This window comes from Pseudopipra pipra, chromosome 5 (genome assembly GCF_036250125.1).
Source record: "Pseudopipra pipra isolate bDixPip1 chromosome 5, bDixPip1.hap1, whole genome shotgun sequence".
NCBI classification, from domain to species: Eukaryota; Metazoa; Chordata; class Aves; order Passeriformes; family Pipridae; genus Pseudopipra; species Pseudopipra pipra.
This window is the reverse complement of record NC_087553.1, coordinates 2837151-2862506: the sequence shown is the minus strand read 5'-3', so window position 1 is coordinate 2862506 and position 25356 is coordinate 2837151. Positions and strand designations below refer to the sequence as shown.

Genomic DNA, 25356 nt, shown 5'->3' with positions numbered 1-25356 from the left:
CTGGAAATTTAATCTGAAAAGTTACATGGAAAAACTGAAAAAGCTCAAAACAGAGCTTTTCTTAAATGAGGGAACAGGTTGTGGGGAGTGGTTTTTTCCTCTTAAAAAAAACCCCTTTATTCCTCCTCAACTAAAACTACGCAACACAGAGTTATCCCTTTTTTCCATAAAAGCATGAAACCCATCAGCACTCAGGAAATACTGATGGAATGAAGGTTTTTAGAGGCCAAACACTACGCTGTGAGAAAGTATGAGCAAGCGTATTTAGGGAAATATTGTGAAGTCATAGCAACAGCTGGCACAGAAAAGCCACTATTTGTGCAGCCCTACTTAAAAATAAACTGAATTCTGAGATAGGAACATTGACTGGGGTGAGTCATGAAAGAGAATTATTACAGCAGCCAGGCCTTTAGCACATTCTTTCTGTCAGGGTTTGGTCCTCCCCTCCTTCAAGTGAATTTGCAGAGGTTTCACGAGGAAAGTTCACTGAATTTTTTTATTTCCCCTGCAGGGTCTTTCCTTTCACTACAAGAAGTAAATCTATCAACAACTACAGCTGTCATATAAAATCTAGAAAATTTAGACCAAGACAACAAGAAAGATTCTCCACAAATAATCACCTGCATCTCACAAGGCTGGGGGTTCTTTGCTCAGCTGGATTGCAGCAGGAAGGAAGAGAAGGCAAAGGTGTAAATCTCATTTTCCTCAAAGGCAGATTAAAGATTTTCACTGGACAGAACCCCCCTCTGCATCCTGCTCTGTGCCCTTTCCTCAGCCAACACAAATGACATTTCATAAATTTAATACTTCTCAGGATATTTTTGCCCCTCGTGTCAAGGAACTTTGGAATATCCATCAAAAACCAAAATATAAATAATTTAATAAATCATCGAGTCCAAAGCCCTTAAAAATAAGTTTTTACCTGTGTCACCAGAAGCAGGTAAAGCACCAAACACGAAGCAGCACAGAGAAAGTCATAAAAGGTCCTAAAAGAAAGTCATAAAAGGTCCCAGCACACATCAGCCACTAGAACTTATAGAGGCTAAAAATAAACCATGAAGTCCAACTGTCAAAAATAACTATATTCTAAACAGCACATAATGTAATAGCCACGGAAATGGGGGTTTCTGGTCTCTGGTTTTTCAGCAATTCTTGTAAATTAGGATACACTGATCTTTGTAACTGAGCAATAAATAAATAAGACTTTTTTTTTAAAGTGTTCTCTTTGGGAACATTCTAGCTGAAGACCTTGCCCTACAATGTGAAAAGAATTGCTATAAACATCCTGGAGGCTTAACACAGGAGGATTTGGGAAAATATTAACTAATAATGAGCAAGCAGACCTTCAGATACCACACACAAAACCAGCTGAACAGAATAAGCTGCCTCTGCTCTCAAGAAGTTGAGTTTGATGTTATTACCTTCAAAGTAATTTGCAAAATCCCTTGCTTTGCTTATGTTGAAATACTTGATTTATTATTTTTATTATGTTAGGTGGCAGAGATTAGCACAACACACAACCTGCAAAATCTGTGCAATAAACGCAGACTTTTAAAATAAAATAATCCAGTGAATCCCAGTGTTTTCAAAGAGGAAGAGGGGAAAGAGAATTTAAAGAAATCCTTCAGTTAAACCCCCTCAAGCTTCAAATGAGGGATAACTTTGATGAACTCTCACTGTGAAACAGAGACAGCCTCTAGAAGAGAAAAGCATCTGGTCACATTAGCTTTTAAACTTATTTTTGGAATGACAGGGTTTGTCACCAGGGATGTGACTCATCAGGATCCCAAGTTTCATCACTGGGGAGTGAATTACTGAGGTACAAGGACACAACTGCAATTAGCTGCTCATAAAAACCTTCAGCTATAGGATCCTCCCTTAATCTATCTCCACTGAACTCCCAGGGTTTGTTCCACCCAGAATGGGAAGGAAATGAGACTTCTCTGTATAGAAATAAATACATCCCATGCTTTAAGTGCCCTGTGGTTTGCTACCAAGTGTACCTACCATGAATATGCTGTACCTCATATTCCCTGGCTAAATAAAGCAATTTAGACACAACTTCCTTCCCTATTCTATCCATATATAAGACTTTCCAGCCTCCTCAGGGTTGCAATCTATTTGCTGTTTACACAGAGAGAAAAAAGTGCCATAATTCCTTTAGCAATACTGTGAAACCATGAACCAAAACCTGCTAAAATCACAGCTACTGCACACTGAAAACTCCATAAATTCACAGGACAAGTAACTACAGGAAGAAAGGTCGCTTGGGTTTACACATTCCAGTGACAGCAAAGAATTCCAGCCCCTGGGTGCAGGGAACAAATGCAGCAAACCACAATTAATCACCACTAAGTGCTGTGGAGTCTTCTAACTGCAATTAGTAGACGTGACTGCATTTTATTAATAGAGGTCAGGCCTTGGATTTTCAAAGGGGGAGTCTCAAGTCAATGATTTGGGTGAAATTCTTATTTTTCAATCTCTAAAACAGGGAGAATAGCACTCTCTTTCATAGGGATTTAAGAAAATCCCTCAGTCTCCATCAAGAAAACAACTACAGCAACAAATAGCAGAGAAAAGGCCATAAAAGGAAATCAAATCACTATTTCCTGGGGAATTCAGCCTGTATGTTAATGGCTGTAACCACTGAAAGTAGTACTAATTCACTGCCCTAAATACACAAGTGATGAACACCCTTCAAGCCATAGTTTTAACACACATCACAAGATCACTAAAGAAGTTCAAATTTCCATTATATTTACCACATGTAAAAAACCCCCACTCAACTATAGAGAGAAGACAGTCTCTGAAATTAAACTCTATATAAAATAAAAGGAATGGGAACACTTATTTTTGGTAATTACACTTTGAATATTTTATTAAAGGAATAAAACTTAAAATTATCACACTGGAATAACACACAGCACAGAAGTGCATCTCAAAGGTGAGACAACGACCCAAACTTTGCAAAAAGACTCTCATCCTGCACATTTTATTTCACATATATACAAGTAAATAAGACAGGACGAGTCATGAGCCACTGTTTCTGTCTGGTTTGACACTGAAAGAAAATAGAACTAAAATTTTTATCCTGCATGTGGCCTGTCAAGCAGAAATTATTATTATTATTATTTTAATTGTGCGATTTTTGTTTTAACCAGGACAGTTATTACTCACCTTCAGAGGCTTTGCAGAGGTTTCTAATTTTAAGTTAAATAGACACTGACCACAGGAAATTATTAACACTGCAAAGTACAGGCTTTAAATAGCATAGATACACCAGCCAGGTTGATAAAGTGGTATGTGGAGCTTTAAAATACTTGCATAAACTTAAATTAAACCTTAATATATTCAGATTATACTTCTTGCTTATCTGGAGGTATGAGAGATGAGGCAGTAATCAGAATAAACTACGTGAGGAAAAGAAAATACACAGTTCTGCAGATAAAAAATGTATTTATTTTATAACTCTCTCCCCAAGCTGGAAAGGATTGTTAATTTTAAAACCTTTTAGGTCTTTTTGATGAAGGAAAAATCCACATTAACATTTTCTTTGCTGCAGAAAAAAAAAAGCACATAAAATTTGGCTTTGGGTAAATTTTACCAGAAAACCACCTGAAGAACTCAGGACCATTTGTCACTTAAAGTAACTCTAAAAAAGATTCTTTGATTTTTCATTTCCATTTTTTTAGCTTTGACTGATTAAAATGATAAAGTGCAGGACAAACTTTGGTTTAATTACAAGTGTTCACCCTTTTCTAATGTTAATTTTTTTAGTGCTTGTGACATCACCCACTAATTCACCAGTCCTGGCAGTCTCCTAAAATGAAGTGAACCTTAATATTCCTAAATAAACGTTAACCTTAATATTCCTAAATAAAAATTAACCTTAATATTCCTAAATAAAAAATAACCTTAGTATTCCTAAATAAAAATGAGATAAATATGCCTTTGGGTTTGTTTCAAAGAAGCACGAAGGGGGCACAAAACCCCTTGAAACTTGGAAATTAAACTTGGTGAGCATTTAGTTAGAAAGAAATTTTAAGTGCCCAGATACTTAAAAAATAAATAACTGCTCCTTTACCAAGTGGAATTAGATGGTCATAATGGAAATTTATCTCAGTAAAACATCAAGGATACACACTGGATATTTAGTTTAAGTAGAATTTTACAGTAGCACAAAAACAAGGGTAATATTGATGTGTTCTCCAGGAGAGAAACCATGAACCAGCGTTTCCAGGTGCACTGACAAAGCAGATGCAGAGAAAAGTGACTGTTCTAAAATGGCATAAAATTAAGGAGCCAAAGAGAACATTACAAGAAGCACTGCCTCAGATATCAGAGCCTACTTATCTGACCACACAAATCAGGAACACTGATCTACTTGGCAAAAAAAAAAAAGTCCATAAAAGCACATAAATAAAAAATAACACAGTGACCATTCTAGAAATAGATGTTTTAGACAGCAGGCTGTTTGGTCCCAGAACCTCCATTTCCAGCATGATAAACACTCTCAAACAAACATTGCAAAACACCACATTCCCTCGGCCAAAAAAGCTTTTATATCAGCCATGCCACAGTGTAGGACATTTCTGGTAGGAAAAAAAGCAACTGGGAGAGTTCTTTGCAAAGCCATTCCATATTCTGTGTGCAAAATACTCACCTGAAAAGGCAAGCCTTAATAAATTGGTTGTTTTTTTTTTTTTTCCACATATGGAGCTGAGCAAGGCACGGAAAATTGTGGTACCTGCAGGCCATGGCCTGACCTCCACTTCCACAAACACAATTCTCTCATCAGACTGGACTTCAGCACTTCCTGTGGGCTGAGGAAAACCTTGCAGCTCAAACTAATGCCATTTTTTTTCTCCCCCCACACACACCCTGCAGCACTCAAAACAACCCAAGGGTTTCCAGTCCCACCATGGTTCTGTGCAGCCGAATATTCACCTTTATAGGTAATGGAATATTCTGTAAGGTGAATATTCAGGTTTATTATGTGAAAGACCATGTGAAGCCCATGGTAAAGGTTATGATTGTTGCTCCTACAACTAGTGGAGAAGAGTGTTTTTGAATATCTCAGTGAGATGTGGAGGCACACTTTGCAGACTTAGGAAACAGCTGTGTTGTTTCACAGGCACAAGCTGTATTTTTCCACCTCAGGAAATACGGGGCTGTGATACTAATTAATGAAATATTGATGTGGGTTGAACAGAAGCAAGTCTAAACCCTTCAATTAAGGTGAAACAGGGGTTTCTTCCTGCATTTGAAGGTTAAATTGAGGAGCTGCTGTTCTTTACTTCAGGAGAGAACCAATTCACAGACCTCATTTGAGCCAAATTCAGCCCTGTCCTTAACACCAACTAATTTCCAAAGCCTAAAGCTCTGTTAGAAACTGTAAATCTGTGCATTAGCAACATCTCAGCAAACTCTACCTTCCACTCTATCTTTTCTGACCATGGATAAAGTAAGAGAAAGGACAAGGAAAAACAGACCTTCCTATATAGTGTCTCAGGAAGAAACTGCTGAGGATGAGAGAGGAGAAGACTCCCAGAACCAGCAAAATAACTCAAGTTTCTCACACCACAATGCACTCATTAAAAAAACCCCAAAATTCACATTGTACTTCATATAAAGAGTACAGAGACATTCCATTTCCACAGAGAATCCCTTGGAGCTGAGGGGATTATTCTCCACGAGGCAAAGTCAGCAATTTTCTGGGATAGCTCCTCACCTATAAAATCAGGAATTATTTGCTGGCACAGCTTTTGTTCAAGGGGCAGCCAAAGCTGGTACAGAACTGTGTAAATTCTTGCTGAAGCATTAATTAAATAACCACTTCCATAACTGTTGGCTGTGACAAAGCTCTCAACAGTAGTTTCCATTATTACCAATTCTTTCTGCAGTCATTACCCCCTCCCTGCCACAGCCCTGAGGGCAAAAAGTGGGTCAAATCATCCTGCAACATTCCTCAATTCCCAAAATACGCTCAAGGGTAATTTAGTATTTGGGGAAAGCACCATCAATGTAAAAATAACTAATGAAGACAGCCTTGCAAACTAAAAGCAACATTTCCAGCTGTGATCATAATCAGATAAACTTTATACATCATTTCAGAGGGGTCATTCTGGAACTGATACAAAATTTATGGACAGTTCATAAATATGGAAAGAAAACAACCAGAGCCACACTTAACTTCAATTGTCTTTCTTTTCCAGTAAGTTAAATAAGCAATTATTCATTTAGGAACAATGAAAGATCTGTTCAAGTGTTTCAAAATCAATGCCATACTGTAACACGAGAAAAAAACATGTGACAGCATTTCATATTTCAGATTAAACTAGATTAATTCAGATTTTAAAGCAAACTGAATCCAGCTCCTAAGGAACTATTAGGAAAATTAAACTGTGCTTGTGTTGAAGCTGGGGAGAAGGTTACCCAACACTTAGTTTCATTAGCATGGTTACTGAGAAAAGAAACTCTTGAGTTCTGTTTAAACAGATTTTCAGCTCAGTGAATCTGAGCTAAACTTTAGCCAGGACCTCTCCTGTTTCTGGGCAATTTAATTTTCTGCTCCTGAAATGATAATTACTGCAACAAAGCCAGAAGACCTGTACTTACAACTCAGTAATCTACACAACATGGGCTGCTGACCCAGCAGAGTTAAACATTCCCTAGAAACATTTAATTAATTTTTTTGGTAATAAATATAATGATCTGACTCCTTATACCAAACTCACTGGTCTAAGCTACCTGGAAGTGCCACTCTTAAATATTATGGTGAGAGATCATATTTTATGGCCTTCCTTGTACCATAATTTGACAAGCAAAGATAGAAATGTTTTTTTGTTGTTGTTGTTTTTCTGTTTGGTTGGTACATTTAAACCTACTTTAATGCAATTGAAAAATCTAAAGCTTCCAGGTTAGGCAAGAGAGAAGGTGAAAGTCTTCCTTTGCTTCTGGAAGGTTTCACTAATCTCATTAAGGGTTCAGAACAGAAAGCCCAGCAGAGCAGCCACTCTGCCTGATGATTTTCACAGACCTGGGAACACATGATGTGCCCAAACACACAAATCACTCAAATGCAGAATCCCTAAATGTGAAATAAGTGCTTCATTTGGTGAACTAACCTCAGAAAGACTTGGGGTTTTTATCTTACCCTTCTCCAGCTTTTCAGGAAAAGGAAAGCTTTTTATACCATTTAATGCCATTTGCAAGTAATGCTTGACTGAAGTACAAGTAGGTCAGCCATGTGCTCTACAACCTAAATGGGACTGAAGTTCAAGGAAACTGGGACAAGAGGCCCCACGAGCCGACAGTCCTTCCCCTCACAATTACATTGTATTTCTGCAGTTAATAAATGTGCCATCACTGATTGCAGAGCATTTAAACAGCTGGAACCTGCACGTTTGGCAAGAGTCAAAAGGCAGAAAAAATTAAAGAAAGGGAGAGAATCCGAAGTTCAGTTTAGTGCCCTCTCGAGAGCAGAGTCTGAAAAACCCTACTGTTGAAAATTTAAGTATGCAAGACTATTTTTACTATATATATGGTCCAAAGTCTTAGTAAAAGCAGTAATACAAACTGCCTTTTCTTTGGGTAACTTCAGCATTTTAAATGGTTACACAAGGATTCTCAAAACCAGGATCAACTGCTACTAAAGGCAGAATTATAACACCTTTTTTGCTTCCTGAATTTAATTTATGTGTGATAGTCATAACAGCTGAGGAGAGCAGGCCCAAATAGCTCCAGAACAGAGCGATCACATTTCTTAGAGCCATTTAATTTATTGCAAATCACTCTACATGTGGCAATCAAAGTGAAAAACTGCACAACGTGAGACTCCACAAAGTCTGGGGTCATTACATTCAAATGCAGCATCACCTGTTAAATGAAAATAAAATTCAGTTGGTATTTTTGCACGATGCAAAAATAAAATGCAACCAAATCATCCTGGAATTACAATATCAAACTTGCACACACTCAAAAGGAACGGCTTCAGCCAGATTTCTAACGTGTTCTTCGTGCATATAAACCACATAGATGTGGTTTATACACCACAAACATAAACCCAGCCACTACAGAGTTTTTGTGCCACCAGCCTAAAAAAGAAAAGGGCTGATGAGTTCAACAGCTGCAAGATGAAAGCTTCAATTATGCAGAAATACCTTAAAAGTTGAACTGAAAATAAGATTTCTGCTTCCCCAAGAATAAGAAAACCAAGTCATGTGCTTGCTCAGTGAATAATAAATTCCACATTTCACTGTCTTTATCATATCAGTGGAAAGAATAAAATAGATATGTAAGATCTTGAAATATTCAGGAAAAGAAGGCTTAGACAAATAAAGAAGAAAATGAATGACAGCGAAGGAAACATGACAAAAATGGTCCATAAAAAAAAGGATGTTATTTATAATATTTACAAGTCACATATACAGATATTTTTCATAATCATGCCACAGTTCAAGCCAAGAATATTTCAGCTGAGAACAGGCATTTTTCATTTCTGGTTCTGAAGGCTTAAAGCTTTAATGGAGCCATCTGATATGAACAGAACCAGAAGAAGCAGGCCTGGCCCTAGAAAATCTGCTAAAGCTCAGAGCACACAAAAGAACAAAAATCAAAAGTATTTTTTAAATATTCTTTGGAGTATTTACTGAGGTTATTTCAGAACATGCTCCTTCTTATGTGTTTCAGGCATAAGCATAATTTAAAAAAGGAACACTGGATGATGCATCAGTCACCCCAAAAAGATGAAAACAGGTATTACACCCAAAACAGTTGTATTTTACCACATCTAAAAAACCACATTAGTAAAGAATGTGCTATATAGAGTATTCAAGAGTTAAATAACCTTAAGTTGACTCCTTCAACAATGTGCATTTATTCTGTACCTTGTAATTTATGAAACTGAAAATGAAATGTCCAACTCTTGACACCTTCAAACAAATTGCCTTCCTTTTCCCCTCATAAAATTTGAATATTCAGTATATTTCATAGGAAGAGAAAATGCTTTATTACCTACTTTATACTTGCCATAATGTCTTAAAAACCATGGCTATAATTCCAACTGAAAATGCCAATTTGCAAACAAAGAAGGCTGATGTTTATTGATCCTGCCATGGACTGGGAACACTTTGGCACTGGAAACTTCTGGCTGCGTTTGAGTCTGACAATCCAAGAGCTTCACCTGTGACAGAGCACAGTCCACAGGGCTTTGTCTGTCACCAGGAAAAATCCAATTCAACCAAAAATTATTCCATCAGGAAAAATCCCCCATTAACAGAAAATACAGGTCAGATCTGTTTGCATTTCTAATGGCAGATTTCAATTGGGAAGTCACCACAATAACTGTTCCATCCCGGTGTAACTACCTGCTTCTTATCATACCACCACATTTTTATTGTCACATCAAAGAGCTTTGTCCTCTTTATTTCCCCCTCAGCACTTGCATTATCATCTCATTCCAGTCACACAATTATTAACTGCAATTATCTGACCTTGTGCTTAATGCTGCTCTGAGAGCAGGAGGAATCCAGGGCTGCAATTCCCAATCACAGCAATGATCAGGGCCCAAAGGCACTGGAGAGGGGAGGGGAGGGGAAAAGGGGGGGGAGAAAAGGGGGGGGAGAAAAGGGGGGGGAGAAAAGGGGGGGGAGAAAAGGGGGGGGAGAAAAGGGGGGGGAGAAAAGGGGGGGGAGAAAAGGGGGGGGAGAAAAGGGGGGGGAGAAAAGGGGGGGGAGAAAAGGGGGGGGAGAAAAGGGGGGGGAGAAAAGGGGGGGGAGAAAAGGGGGGGGAGAAAAGGGGGGGGAGAAAAGGGGGGGGAGAGGAGGAAAGGAGAAGACCTCCTCCTAACTTCAGACACAAAGTAATCAGAATAAAATCATACAGAAAAGGTTCTTTCAGCAAAACACTTTGGCTCAAGGGGCCCAAGACAAGGCCAGCCAAGAATATACTCAGTGATTTCAGGATCGGGATGCAAGTTACTAAGTGAATCTTCAGCAGCTTAACACAGATAATCAGGAATTCTGTATCAAGTCTGAAATTCTAGGAAACATCAGAAGAAATTCAATAACAAATTGTGAAGTGAATTTTCAAGCAGGCAACTTCTTGAATATTTAAGCTTTAGATAAAACTTCCAATTATTCCATTTTCATTTGATGCATTTGACGTGTGTGTGTCAAATCCCTACTTGCACTTGTCTTTCACCCAAAAATGATATTTTTTTTATTTAAACCAGAAAAATAACTGGGAAATAGGATGTAAAAATGTCTTTTTAAGCTTATGTAGTTACATTTCCAGCACCTCTTTCAGTATTCACAGCTAGATAAAGCAGTGAAGCACTTGAAATTGGGTGATGGTGGATAAATGGAAGACATGACTTACATTCCATCTTTTTTGGGGGCAGATACTACACATAAATTGAGATTTTTCACAGTACTCCAAATTTAAAACTTGCATCCTGATTCTGATGTAAATGTTTAGGCGCAATATTTTTTAATCTTAAGCTTTTAATCTTAAATTTAAATTTGTTTCACTTTAATTTTTAAAAATCTATTAAATTAAAAATAATTAAATTAAATTAAATTTTAAAATTAATTTAAATTTTAAAAATTCTTTGCACATTCCAATAACTCTCACGAGCCACTTCAGCTGCACAACTAAAGCAGCTCCAATTTAATTCATTCTGGAAGGCACTGCAGAGATTCCTGGAGGATTGCAACAAGAGCTGACCAAGCAATTTAACAATAGCAGGAGTCTTAAATGGCTTATTTCTCCCCATTTGCAGGGCTGAACAGTGCACAAGCCAACTGCTATTGCATGACAGAGAGTGTTTCACAAGATTTTTATTAAAGCTTTCTTTCTGAGATCACAGAACTTTGTTCTCTAACTATTCACTGCAGTAAGAAAATCCAAGGATTCCCGTGACACATTTTCCCTTGGCAAACTCAAAACACATTTTGAGAAGCATATTTATAAAATCTTCAGCTTTTCATGGTATTTTTTCCTACCTAATCAACTGCATTCCAGTGAGTATCCTACCTAAATTAGATACTTGACACATCCCTGAAAATTTATAACGTTTTTATGGGATTTTTAACTCCAAAACTGAACTACCAACATCATTCACAACTCAGATAAATAATATCAGAAGGTATTATACTGGGACAGCGTTATTTACCAAAAAAATGTAGTATTTTATGCATATTTATGAAATAAACACTGGAAGCACAAAAAAACCCCCATAAAATGTGCACAATGAAAATATCTTTAGATGTGTTGGAAAACATGAAAACCTGCTCATCTCTTTCCATATTTCCCTGCTTTGCAGTGAAACCCCTTTCAGCATAAAACCTGCTAAAATGATTACTGCAAACCCAGTAATTTTGCTCAGCAGCACATTCATTACATGCTAAATTTAGCCCCATTTTGCCTTAATTACAATTACACAAACTGTCTCTGCAATACCTAAGAACAAGTAGGAACAAAGGTGCTTCCTATGTGGCCTCTGGCAGGAGAGGGGAGGAGGGATAAAGGGGAATCTCCTGCTCCAGTTTTAGTTTCTCCACAATGAAAAACCCCAGATAACTGGAGAATACATTGTATTTTTTCAGCCTGATCAAAGCCTGAAGCAAAGAAACCTGTAGGTTGTCTTGCAGAACCCAAAATAAATTCAGAATCAAGGCATGGGATTTGCTTTATCTCTTTGTGTTTATCAGTTACTGGACCTGACAATGATCAACATTTGCACCACGCAGATTTTATTCATGATACTCACACCACCCACAGGATTTACATTCTACCAGGAATTATGGAATAGCCACTAAACCAAGTTCTAAAAATACAGTCATTTGATACAGACTAAACCCACATGTTGCCCTCTGATACAGGGACACTACAAGCAAAGCAGCTGCTTTTATACTACTTTGGACAAAGGATTTCTTAGCCAAATTCAAACCAATTTTAAGATCAAATATAATTTCAAATAATTTTTTTAGGTTCACCTGCAGATCCTTTAAAACTACGTGGACTATCTTTTAATCTCCTCAAATTTGTGTTTACGAAGGTAAATAATAAATTGGGTCCCACCTCAATAACAGACAAGACATTCATGATATCCAGTGAAGGGAGCAATTAAACAAAGAACAGCACAAAATGTCCTGCAATAGTGTTCTGTCTGCTCAAATGTTCTCTGCTGGCCAATCTGAGCACCTGCTTCAAAAAAAAAAACAAACATCAGGTGGAATAGTACTTTCCTGAGAAAAGCCAAGGAAGCAGATCGGGCTTAGAAAAGTAACAGAAGAATCCAGTTAATTTGACTTCTAGAATTCCACTAATTCTAAAAAAAAAGGGGGGGGAAAGGAAAAAAAAGAAGGGGAAAAAAAAAGAAAAATCGACAACAGAAAAAAGAAAAACCAAACCCAAACAGGTTACAATAAGTAGCTTTTCCAGTCTACGAAATAAGAGAGCTGGCATGGGTTTTGTGCAGACCCAGATTTTACCCTGGGAAGAAAAAAATAGTAACATTCTAAAAACACACTTGATTCTTTCCACAAATTTTGAAAGTTAAGTACTGAACTGGAATTCAAAGCTATTTCTTCAAAACCTGGTTTAATGACAATGTGTTACCAGATTAATTTAAACATTCTGCTTGGAGGTTCAAGACATTATTTAACACTCAATTTTTTCTATAAAAACAGTATTTCACTACATAAGAATAATTATCAGCATTATACCTTAGAAGCACGTACAAGTGAGTATTCTAAAAGTTGAAAGACAAGGACTTTTGGTTCCTTCCTACTTGGAACTTGTTCAACTTTAAAAACGCTTTCAACTGTCTTCTGGTCCTTCCACACTAAAATATTTTAAGCAAAAATTCAAGAAAAAAACAGCAAGTTCACCTTTAAATTTATGAATTTAAGATGATTTGATACTTATTATCCATTCACCCGTGCATTTAAAAGTGGTAAAAATCAAGGACCATAAATTTAAGCGCATCTTCAATTGGCTCAACTATAAAGAGTTTGAGGGTAGAGTCTCGAGTCAGTAAGTTGTATTTGAGCAGCTCATGTAGCACAGCTTCAGCTGCCAGGATGAGCAACAGTTTATGTATAAATTGTATTTATACACGCTCCATTTTCCTTACTTTATTACATCCTGATTATCACTGGCGAGCAGAAGTCGCACAAACAAACTTCCGAGCTGGTTTAACAAGTTACAAGATGTTTTGCTAACACAAGGAATAAGCAAGTGCACAGACAACACACAAAGTCTGAGACCCTGAAAAGACAGGCAAAAGGGTATTTTCATTGTTAATGTCCAAGCACATAAGTAAGAGATTAAATTTTTGCCTTTGGGAACATAAATCCAGCCCGTTTAGTACCACTGAAATTCACTGCACGTGTCCCACGAGTGAGGAGTTTGTGTGGGGTTATAATGTAGGTAGAGAGGCCAAGAAAGGAGTGGTGACACTTCTGCAATAATATTTGAAATATTAGCTGCTTTAAGGAACACTGGCACTCCCCAGACATTCTGGAACATCTTCCAACGGCTCTAACTGGTATCTCACAGAGACCACCAATACACCCCCGACAACACAGAGCTCTCAGCTGCTCCTGCAGCTGCTGCTGCTTGAAGGAAAATGTCACATTATCATGGAATCCTTTAGTCCCACTGATGGGTGTTCCATGCTTCACTTCCCAGCTCTGACACTGGTGTGGAATTTTAACATCCAATACAGTGACAACGTCCTAACACCGCGTTCGACACGAAGGCATTTAACATATTACCAATATTATCACAGATTTATCATTTCTCCCAACAAGAAAGCAGCACTGCTCCACTCAGCAGGGATCCAGGGATCTGTCAGTTTGCCAGGAAAGCCTCTATTAAGGCAGAGGATGGGAGCCATAAGTCAAACTACAGAGATGTCCTGTTTGTCCTATGACTCATGGCAGACCATTTATTGAAATCTGTACTACACATTACAGGACACATTAAGCATATTCACCCTGCACCCTTTATTTAACCTGTTAAGTCAGAAATTAGGAAAACAACAAACACACAATTCTTTGTCATGTTCTTTTCACTTCATAGTCTGCATCTATGTCACATCTATAAGTTTTATGTCAAGAGATTACATAAAATGCAGCCTTTGTTGCAGTAAAACTGTTTGGAAGAAGTATTTAATAACATGATTTGAGAGACTGTTCTTGTCCCCACCATTTTTGCTGTTGTATTGTACCCTGGTTTGTCATTCACTGGCTTAGAGGCACAGAAGGTTGTTTAAAATATTTGGTCTGGAGATGCCTTGGAATTAATTCTTAACTCAAAGCAGAGTCCAAAAAAGGGTTAAAAACATCCATTGACCCAAAGCCAAACAATGCAAGATACAGGTTTCCATTATTACTAAAATATTTACAATACCTTCTGTACACCAGAGCAGCTTTTAAATATTTGCATGTTGTAAAAGTTGAACCAAACCACGTTATTTGAAGCCTGAGAGACGTTTTCTTTTTGCTTCAGAACCCATTACTGTGCAGGGTTGCAACAGCCAGGCCACTTCTACTCCTATTTACTAATTAGGGCTGGTACTTTCTCAAATATTGACACATCCTGTCCACCAAGGATCACAGGGCTCTACCCACACACACCAGCTCAGCAGAATCACCCACACTCCAAGGACCAACCTTATCAGAGAAATCTGGACTGTTCCCTTCCCCAGAAAAAGGCACCTTGGATAACACATAAAGGAACAACATTAAAGCCTCGTGACACAACTGTAGATCCCAGAATACAACAGAATTTACCATCAGCTCCAGGTTATTCCTCTCAACCCCAGTGGGTCAATCAGCCAGGTAACATTCATATTAAATATGTCATTTATTCAACCACAGACTCAGAATCCTTAAGTGGGTTTATGTCAGTACAGTTACATCACAGTTATTTCCTGCTTTCTTCCTTTTCATCTCCTGGGAACAATCCATCATTACATTAAGTCAAGCCAAAAATCAGTAACTGGGGTTAGGTTGAAAGGAACAATGTCACTTCTTGAAGTTCTGGGGATTAAGACAGAACTGGAATTAAATCCTGTGTTACAAAGAAGTTGTTAATCTCACAGACTAGTCTTCAGTTCAAGCATTAGAGACTTCATTCCAGGCAACAAGTAAGTCATTAAATCTTGGTATTTTTTTAAAAGCAGACATTCCAAGAACCAAAAAGACACTAATGTATCAGCTTACATGCATGTTTAAACAACTCTGTTAAGGAAAAAAAACCCCAACCAACCCTTCCATCTGCATCTACCATTCTTCTGGCTCATGGGATGAGAAGATGCACTTTTTCCAGGACCTGCTACTCCCACAGTGAGAAAACCATTCACCAACTCAGAAACAGAAAGCTCAGTTAGCTACTTTTACTAGCTTTTCACCTTTTTTTTTTAATTACCTTGTAGCTACTTTGTGTTACTCCCACAGATTCATACAAGCACAGGCAATTTTTGACTGGCAGCAGCACTGCTAAGCATTTCACCCTCTTCCAGTTCCTGCAACAAGCACAGAAATTTCTTGTACCACTTCAAGTTGCAGGAGCCTTCAGCTCATTTTAAGCACAGCCAGGGAAGCACAGAATGGACAGATGGACATCTTTAAGCAAGTGGCTCACTCAGCTTTAGAGGAGGAGAAGGCACCCATATGTTGTACAGACAGACCACGAGAACAGAACTTCTCATGCCTAACCCTAAATCATCCAAACACGTCAAAGAGCAGGTTCAAAATACTGATTTTCAGGCCAACATTCAAGTGCCTTGACACAACAAAAGAAAGCAGACATCTGCCCATTAGAAGAAATACATCATCTGGGTGTTTTCTGAAGGTATTGCTTAAAAACACTCGTAGATCACAACGATCACAGTCAGAAAGCCACGTCACTATGATGGTACTTCAAAGGCATAAAAAAGAACAAGTAGAAATATATATATATTACCACGTATTACCTAATATACCACAAAGTAAAATCAAGCTTTTCTTGCAGAGATGACTTGTGGAATGGAGAAGCTTTCTCATTACCCTGTGACAGTTTAAAAAAAAAAGTGAAAGAACACTTAAGGCCATCCACACAGACTCACACAGCAAACACCAAGCCTAGCAATCATAAATGCCATCTAATTTGTCAGCTCAATATTAATTACTGCACCCACTTGCAGCACACCCTCTTTAAAATGAGAGAAAAAAAATCAATAAGAAAAATCCCAAACAGTTTTGCCTATCAACCCTTAACAAACTATTTAATCATTTGTGCTTTCTTTCAACACCAACATTGTTGCTCGATGTGTGGTATTGCAGTTCAAACCCCAGGGCAGTTTTTAATGTTTATTCTGCTGTGGCACTGCACAACATGCAGACCTGAGCCAAAAAAAATCGACCCCAGATCTGTAAATTACTTACTGGGACACAGAACAGCAGCTGCACTCCTGCTCACCATACCCAAGCTGTGGTAGCTTATGATCAGAGACCTCCAAAATGATGCTGCACTGTGCTAAACAGACACACACACTACTTTTCACAGCCATAACTGGAAGAATATAACTATTACCTTTGAAGGCAAAATGTAAGTTTGACAAAACACCTTTTCAGGCAGGTACAGGTATAGAACAGTCAGCACAGTAGCCCTCGGTGTTAATAACCTTAATAGTGAAGAAAGCAATTAAGGAGTTTTGCCCATCTCAAATACAGCTGGCAAACTGTTTGAGGTGCCTCTCACCTTTAAGTCCTGTGTGTCCCCCCTGTCCAAGGAAGCAACAAAGCAGTGTTTTTATATCAGTCTCGTGTCACAGACACACGAGAATGATCCTTTTGTTGCACTAAAACCCAGTTGTTTACATAATGCAGTCTTCACTATGACTATATATAATGCACTATCATTGTTTCAACTTTTAAAAGCAGTGGGAAGGTTTTGTCTTTAGAAAAGTGCTGAACAAATGCTGGAATTAGATCCCAATTAGCAGAAGGGGATCCCCCCCCCCACAAGAGCAAGAGAAAACACTCTCATGGCAACCTTTTAAGTCTTTTGGAGGCTGTAGAACACAACAGAAGAAAACCAAAGTAACACATCCAAAGGCTCATTTTTCACCCCAGTCTGGGTCAGGTGGAAAGGATCAAACTTAAACAAACAGGTGCAGCGGTGCACTGGTTTTCAATTATCCTCACTATTTAATAAGTAATCTGAGGGTTCAAAACTGCAAGGTTACATTTAGTTTCCAAAGGTTCAGCTTGCAAAGGGCAGCACTGCATCTTCCTTTGCTGAGAGGGCCAAAGGGTGAAGGCTCAGAAGGATGAATCTCTCAGAAGAGTGAATCTCTCAGCTCCTGAGTCAGTCCAGCCCGGGACAGCCAGGCAGCTGGTACAGACCCACACAGCCAGCACTGTACAGACCCTGTCCTTCCCCGACCAGGTAGCCCCGCTGCACATAAAGGGATGTCTGTCTCTCACATAGTTTCGGGAGATGAGGAGATTCTTTCCACGAGCCAAAAAAGGGAAAGTCCAGAAAGAAGGCGGCAACGGCAAGACCACGAAGCCTGGCTTAGCTGGACACTCAGAGGGGTGTGAGCCGCTTAAAACATCACTGTCCCCCCTGCAAACACCTCCTCCCGCCAGCCCAGCACCGTCACCTGCCAATGGGGGATTTCACCACCCAGGGATTTCACCGCCGGCAGGAAAAACCCACCCGCCGGAGTGTAGGGGCTCCATCCTCGCCCTCTCTCCCTGCGCCCCCTTCCCAACGCCGGCGCCGTCCGAGGGGGTCACTAAACTTTGGCGAGCGCCGAGCTCTGCCCTCCTACAGGAACCGAGCCAGTGTCGTCATCCCCCGCCGGCCCCAGCCCTGCCCTTGCCCGCCGTGCAAGGAGAGCTTCACCTTCCCCGCGCCCTCCGCACGGGCAGCGCCGGCCCCGCCGCCGGCCCCGACGCGAGGTCCCCGGGGCTCCTCGCCCGGCCCGGCGCGGCCCGACCGGACCCACCGCCCGCCGTGGATCGCAACCCCGGCCTGCACCTCTCGACAAGGCTCCAGCCTCACCTGCAGCGCCAGGAGCCGCCTGTGCGCTGTGCCCGGCGGGGGTCGCGGGGTGTAGGGGGGTGTGACCAGACGGGGAGAGCGCGGCAGACGCGGCCGGGCCCCAGCGCTGCGCTCCGGCCCCGCTCCCGCTCCGCTTCGATCCGCTCCGCTCGGCGCCGCCGCCGCGACTGCCGCCCCCGCCCGCCCCGCGCCGCCGCGCCCCGCCCCGCCGCCGCCCCATTGGCTGAGCGTGCTCGGCGCCGGGGCGCCCATTGGCTTCCTGCGGCTGTCAATCAACGCCGCTTCCTTAGAAAAGGGGATGGGGCGGGGCTGGAAGGGGCGGGGCGCGCGCGCCCCCGCGGCCGGTGCGCGTTCGCTGAGGGGCGGCTGTGGGGGAACAATTCGGGATGGGGGATCGGACACTGCGGGAACACCTCGGGATGCGGGAACACCTCGGGATGGGGGATCGGACACTGCGGGAACACCTCGGGATGCGGGAACACCTCGGGATGGGGGATCGGACACTGCGGGGACACCTCGGGATGGGGGATCGGACACTGCGGGGACACCTCGGGATGGGGGATCGGACACCGCGGGAACACCTCGGGATGGGGGATCGGACACTGCGGGGACACCTCGGGATGGGGGATCGGACACTGCGGGGACACCTCGGGATGGGGGATCGGACACTGCGGGGACACCTCGGGATGCGGGGACACCTCGGGATGGGGGATCGGACACTGCGGGGACACCTCGGGATGCGGGGACACCTCGGGATGGGGGATCGGACACTGCGGGGACACCTCGGGATGCGGGGACACCTCGGGATGGGGGATCGGACACTGCGGGGACACCTTGGGATGGAGGGACTCCGGTCTCCTCGGGGGGACACATCCAGGTGTGTCCCCGCAGGACACCTCGGGGTCATCTCGAGGGGCTCCGGCCACCTCAGGGGTCACCTCGGGGAGGGGAGGGACACATCCAGGTGTGTCCGTGCAGGACACCGCTGGCCGGAGCCCCGCGGGACGCGGTGGGGATATTTGTTTTAGGCAGGACTGTTTGAAGTTCCAAGCAGGAGCCACCGCGGTGACCTTGTGCCGTCCCTTCAAAGCCTTCGCCTTCTCCTCTCCTGGTTCCCGCTGTTTCGCTGCCATCTGCCCTTCCCAGCCCCGCGGTGCCTCCGGCGCTGTCCCCCGGGACAGCCCGGGTTGAGGACAGCACGGTGGGCAGGGCTGGAACACAGTCCTGAGAGTCCTTTCCTCTTGGCCACGGTTCTCATGCGAGAAGGATCCTGCATAGGATCAGGATCGGCGCCAAGCCTTCCTGTACTCTTTCACTTAGCCTGTGACTCATTAACTTAAGGAGCTTTAAGTTCACTGGGAACTTAGATTAGCTCTGTAGGACTGTGAGACCACAGCACTGGGATAAATTTTACCTTCTGGTAAAAAAAAAAAAAAAGCCCTTCAAATATGGATTTGAGTTAATTGCAATTAACAATCGCTGCGAAATTTGGTCAGGTTGGTTAAGCTGTGTAAGGTTGAACATGATTTCTCCCTCCCCTAATCTCCTGTTCTTCTCTCTCTCCACAGTTCACGTTTGAGAGGAGAAACCTGGAAATTTATTGGTTTTTCTTTCACTCCTGACCACAGCTGCACTTCACTTTTTCCCACTGCCTTATGAAATGTGAGATCAAGCTTTGCACAACCCAGCATTATACAGGAGATGACAAGGGACACATCCAGTCGTAAATCCAGCCCTTTCTGTACGGAATCACGCTTCCGTTTTGCCTGGAGCACTGTCAAAGCTGGGAATTCTCCCTGCCAGAACACTTAAAGACTTTCCTCAACATCAAAACAGTCATTCATCTCTTTGTATGGTCAAATAATGCTCCAACTTGTTCCAAGATCGAAGGAGCAGCACAGGAATTCAGTGTAAATCACAGTTCTCCCTGCTAGGACTGAGTTCATCCTCCCAGGAAAGGGAATTCCAGCTTGGCAGAGGACAGGACTTAAACCAGCATCGACTTTGTTAGGCCAGTGTGCTGCTTGCATGTTTTATATAGATATTTTATATACATATATAGATATATATAGATATCTTATATCTATATATACATAGATAACGTATAATTATACATATTACATTATAATATGTGCATATAAATGGTATATAATTTATTACTGTATTTACATACATTTCGATGTTTCCATATATATACTTACTATATATACTTACTATACTTTATATATATATATGTTATATATATATATATTATATATATATGTATGTAATATAAATGTATGTATGTATGTAATATATATACACACACAAATATAGGTACAGCCCTTGTGTCACAGCATGGTATTTTGGGAGTCTTCTTCGTATGGAACTTGAACTGCCTTCCAAGGGAATGGAGGGTGATCAGAAATTAGGGATGCACACAACATTTTTTATACTAACAACTGGATTCAGATTTTAATACAACTTGAGATAATGATTTTCCAGTTTTTTCCTTAAACATCTTCATAAATCAATTAGCAACTGCTATGAAACATATTTATAAATGCTATGGAATTATAATTTTGAAGATAAAGAGGTAAAGGCAGGACTATTAATTGGAAAAAAAGCTGCTGAATATTCTTTTCTGCTTGCAAGATTTACCTATCCTTTTTTTTTTTTTTTACACTTAGCTGAAAAAAAGTGCTTAGACACCTTTGGAAGCCAATCAAGATGATAACCACTATCAGAATTTTAAAAACACATTTTTAACTGTCAGGTTTTTGCCCCTTTTCCAAGTGTACCACTTGACACAATTTTTAGAGTCATCTTAGGGCACTTTTTGGATCAACACTACTGCTCCTCCTGTGAATTTGGCTGCATTGAGGTTACTACAGATGGTGTAGTAATTTGACTTCATGACTTATAGTAACACAGTTTAATGTATGTCTAAAAATATACAGGGCTTGAGGCCACATGCACTGAATAAATACATATATGCACTGGAAAAACTGCTTGGGGAAATACACCTCAGTGCTTAATAAAGTCCTATTTCTTTCAATTTATAACATGTAAAGTAACTTTATGTATATTCAAACACTTCAGCTTTTCTTGTAGTGAATTAAAAGAGATAAGTGGTCTCATTATATCTATCATCAGTGATGCAAGCTCCCAGCATGATGACACTATTATGATGCCATAAATAATTTACTGATGGAGTGAGTCACACTTTAACATATTAATCACTTTGATTTTAGTATTTTTATATTTCCCTCAATATTAAAAATATTAAACCATTAAAATGTCATCATTAAATAATTAAAATATTAAATCAGAATACTAAAATGCACTTCCAGTTCTACTAAAAATATGACATCCTGAGAAAGCTTATCTTAATCTTTTTCTTAGAAGAACAGCTGACAGTCTCTCCAGCTCTGGTGGGCATTTGATTCAGACTGTTAGGAACAGGACAGGAAGTTTCTGGGGAAAAAAAAAAAAATTCCTCTCTTATTTTAGATAAGTATCCCACGGTTATTTTTACTTTTAACACAATCTATTTTTAAATATGCTTCTTGTTTCTTCTGCTGTCCTCAGAAATTCCATGTGTCCTTTCAGGCATGAGTACTTTCTCTGTAAGGAAATTCTGTCTCTTGGCTTCACCCAGAACAAATTTTATTTGTGTTTCTTGACTGTTGCAATAACATTTCAGCATTCTCCCCAAAATGTTTTCCTCTTGCTGAGGAAGTCCACTTGTCATACATCTTTATTTACAACTTTAAACGTAAATTTAAATCCTGAACCATGTTTGGATTGGAAATGTAATGCCATTAGTGACTATATAAGCCAGCCAATGACAAAGAATTAGAGATTATGAAACTTAATTGCACTCAAATCAAGCAATTTCACTGTTTCACTGCCCGACTTTCACTGGGAATGAACCCTTCAAAGACAAGACATGTTCCTGTCTGAAATATTCTTTATTATCTCCTCCTTTTTCATATCGCTGTTTTTAACGAGTTTCATACTCTCCAAAACTTTACCTTTCACAGCATGATTATGTCAGATGTGAATGTGCTTTTAATAGGCATAAAATTTGAGAATAATTAAGGCAGAGAAGACTCTTTGTCACTGGTAAAGGTATCCATGTCATCACAACAACTGGGAAAGTTCTGGCTATGGGCTGCTCTCTGTGGAGAGCTTTGCCTGAGCTTTGATGGCAACTTAAAAAAGGTGGAAAAAACACCCAGTCGAGCACACGCAACTTCCTGCCATTCAGTACAAACAATCAGTTTTTCCAAGATGCTCATTTCTGTTCCTATTTCCTCTGAATAATCGAATTTTTAACAAAACTGTGGCCACAGGCACAGCTTTTCTTGGCTATGCACGTTCCTTTTCTTTCTAAAACTACTTCAGAAACAGCACCAGCTTACGGTGAGAGGGTAAAGCCCTTCCTCTCCTGCAGATAAATGAGCTCTGCCTGACACGTCCTGCTGATGAAATGCAGGGCTATACATCTTCTGTGAAATGTCCATTGTTTTGTTAAGTGTACAGCAGGAAGTGAAGCAGGAGACAGGGACATTTCAGGCAGAAGTCCCATTGTAAAGCCAACAGTAGCAAAGTCGCTTTAGGGATAACACTGTTTCTTTTCTACTAATGAAGTTCCTAAAGCCACATAAAGAAGCCATTCTGTGGGAATCTTATTCATTCCTTCCATGTCAAAGAATTAATAGGGAGAAAGGTTAGTGCCCAGGAAGCAAAGCCCCCTATTCAAGCCCAGCAATGAGCTCCTTCTACACTGCTGCCATTATCAGAGCTCCCCGTGGCCGTTTGGAGCTGTCTATTTAACTCTCACACAATGCTGTCCTTATGCCAGCCATCACTCCAGCAGACCAGCAACAGGGTTTTGAGGCTCAGACACACATTTATTTTAGCTCTGCCCAGCAAGTTATTGCACCAGCCCAAGTCAGAACTTATCAGTTTCCTTATTCCTGATTTATTTTGCTCCCCTGAAAGCCAAACCAGCATTTTTGTCCCACAGTCAGATACATTTGGACAGTTGGCCCAGGGCCACAGTGAGTTAGTCAGCACTGAGAGCTTGTTGCTTGCAAATTTAAACCCACTTAAGCCCTCTCAGTCAGAGGTAAACCTGGCTTTAATCTTTTGGAAAACTGGGCAAAAAGAGCTACTTTACCTTTGAATGAGAGCATCCCCACGAGGTTTATCAGCTTTATTACACTTGTAAGCACCACAGCTTCAGTCAATCCCTCTCCACATGCCTCCAGTGGAGAACACCATCCCCTCAGCCCCAGCTGATGGCAGAGCATCCCCCAGGCTCTTACCAGTCTGTACCACTAGTTCTGTCCTATTGCAGCACCAGATTTCCTTCAAGGAGTGGAAAGTTTTAAGAATTTATCCCTCAGTAAACAATTAAAAGTTTTCTTCCCAGTTTCTCTTCTTCCTCACTGGATTTTCACCTTGACCTTTCAAGACCAGGTACAAACCAGCATCTCACAGGGTGATATCCACACATACCACCCTCCTCCTCCTCCTGTTAGCTAAGACTACCTTTGTTTCCTTGTCATATTCCTTTTCAGAGTCTCCAGACAAGCACAAGAGCAAACACCCATTCCAGCTACCACAGACCCTTTCCTTATTCAATTATTCCCTTATTCGATTATTTCCTTAAAAAAAAATTACTTATTTAAAAATTTCCTTAATCAAAAACTTTCCTCATTCAAAAATTTCCTTACTCAAATTCCTTCAGTGAATCACTGTATTTTTCAACAGGTCTTACACAGAAAAAAAAAAACCCAAAACCAAACCCAGACATTATGTAGCAACACAGTTTCCTAATTTTGAGTTTCTCAAGAACATTTCACTCACATGAGGCCTCAAGTTCTGCATAGAAAAGGAAGCATTTCCAATCAGAAATCCAACCTTAGTATTCTAGAATTTCATGTTATTTCGGTTTTGCTCCTTAAAACTCCCATTGCAAACAGAGGTTCTTCATGTACTGGAACTGAAAATACAGTCAGGCCTTCAAACTTCAACCTCTGCAAAAGGCCTGTTGGAAAAGGAAGTGGGGAGAAAGCAGCCTGATTTATATCATCAGTGGCCTACTGCTTTCAAAAAGAAAGTGGAATGAGACCAGGAAGAGATCAGGTCACTGCATGTGCTCTTTGAAGGGAGTGCTGCATTACCAAATTCATGTTTGGGCCAGCAAGATAAATTAGTAGTAACACACTGGTTGGAGATATAACTGTAAAATGTGGTATCAACATTTAAAATCTAAATTCTGGCTCTGAGATTAGGTACTACATAGTCAAAGTTTCATATCACTTTGGGGTTTTTTTCCTTTTTTCCCCCCAGTTAGTAATATTTTAATGTTTTTATTTTGAGGTAGTAATGATAATTTACTAGATATTTTAGAGAGATATTTCATCCTCAAGGGTTTGAAATATGCTTTCTCAACACTGCAGTGGCCAGAGAGAACGATTTGCGTGTTCAGAACTGACAGCTCTGCTACAAAAATATTTTCCACATAAAATATTGCTCTGCAACTACTATATTTGAATTAAATACATCTGCTACACACTGGGACAGAAATCTTTATTCTTTGAAAGCAATGCCAAGAATTCCAGCCCTGACTTCTGAAAAACTGTCATCATGTTAAATCAGTGGAAGAGGGGCTTTATTATACTGAATACTGAGGGTGCAAGCCCAAGTGAGTTCACCCTTTCCAAGCCATTAGAACCCCCCTGGACAATTAAATAAGAATATTCCATATCAGTAATATCACAGGCAGTGCCATTACTATTCTGTCTTGGCAGTGTCTGTGTTCTGGAGGCCCTGACTGAACTCACTGTAATAACACAACACAGGGTAACCACCTGACAAACTAGTTTGAAAGAACAAGATTATTTAGATCAGGACCAAGATTATTACCATCAGTGAAATTACATCTGAAAGTATCCCCTGGGTTAAGTCTCCAAAGCCTTCCACAGCAATAAATCCTAGTTTTGCTTTCACTTTAAGCCTTCCCAAAAGTGAGACTGAAAGTCACTGCAGCTCAGTTGGTATGTTATGAGTATAAAATCCTATTTACTACAGTCTCATAGTTCCTAAGGCTGTCACTGCTTCCCACTTTACCCCTGACCGGCGGCTGGGGGTAAAACTGGAAACATCTGCCCACTAAATATCATGTAATTAAAACACTGCTGATGATTAACACATCTACTTACCTGTCAAGGTTCAAATATGCAAGCAGGACTCACAGTTAGGAACTAAAAAAATCAACCAACTAAACAAAAAAAC

General features: G+C 40.5%; 2 protein-coding genes across 5 annotated transcripts in view; one reads left to right on the top strand and one right to left on the bottom strand.

The window, feature by feature from the left end:
- The window catches only part of PACSIN2 (protein kinase C and casein kinase substrate in neurons 2), a 41500-nt gene extending 23266 nt beyond the window's left edge, over positions 1-18234 (bottom strand). For 2 of the 4 annotated variants that reach the window (XM_064654124.1, XM_064654126.1), the window contains exon 1: positions 18067-18234. The gene's annotated coding sequence lies outside the window, so the exon portion shown is untranslated. Of the gene's footprint in view, positions 1-12084; positions 12108-18066 lie in introns of those variants that run through there. The other 2 variants (XM_064654127.1, XM_064654125.1) reach the window with 2 other exon arrangements.
- Positions 18235-18388: 154 nt separating this feature from the next.
- Positions 18389-20404, top strand: LOC135413964 (collagen alpha-2(I) chain-like). The gene is made up of 2 exons (XM_064654138.1): positions 18389-18943; positions 19635-20404. The coding sequence occupies exons 1-2, from the start codon at positions 18453-18455 to the stop codon at positions 19723-19725; spliced, it is 582 nt and encodes a 193-aa protein (XP_064510208.1). The 5' UTR covers positions 18389-18452; the 3' UTR covers positions 19726-20404.
- The last annotated feature ends 4952 nt before the right edge of the window (positions 20405-25356 follow it).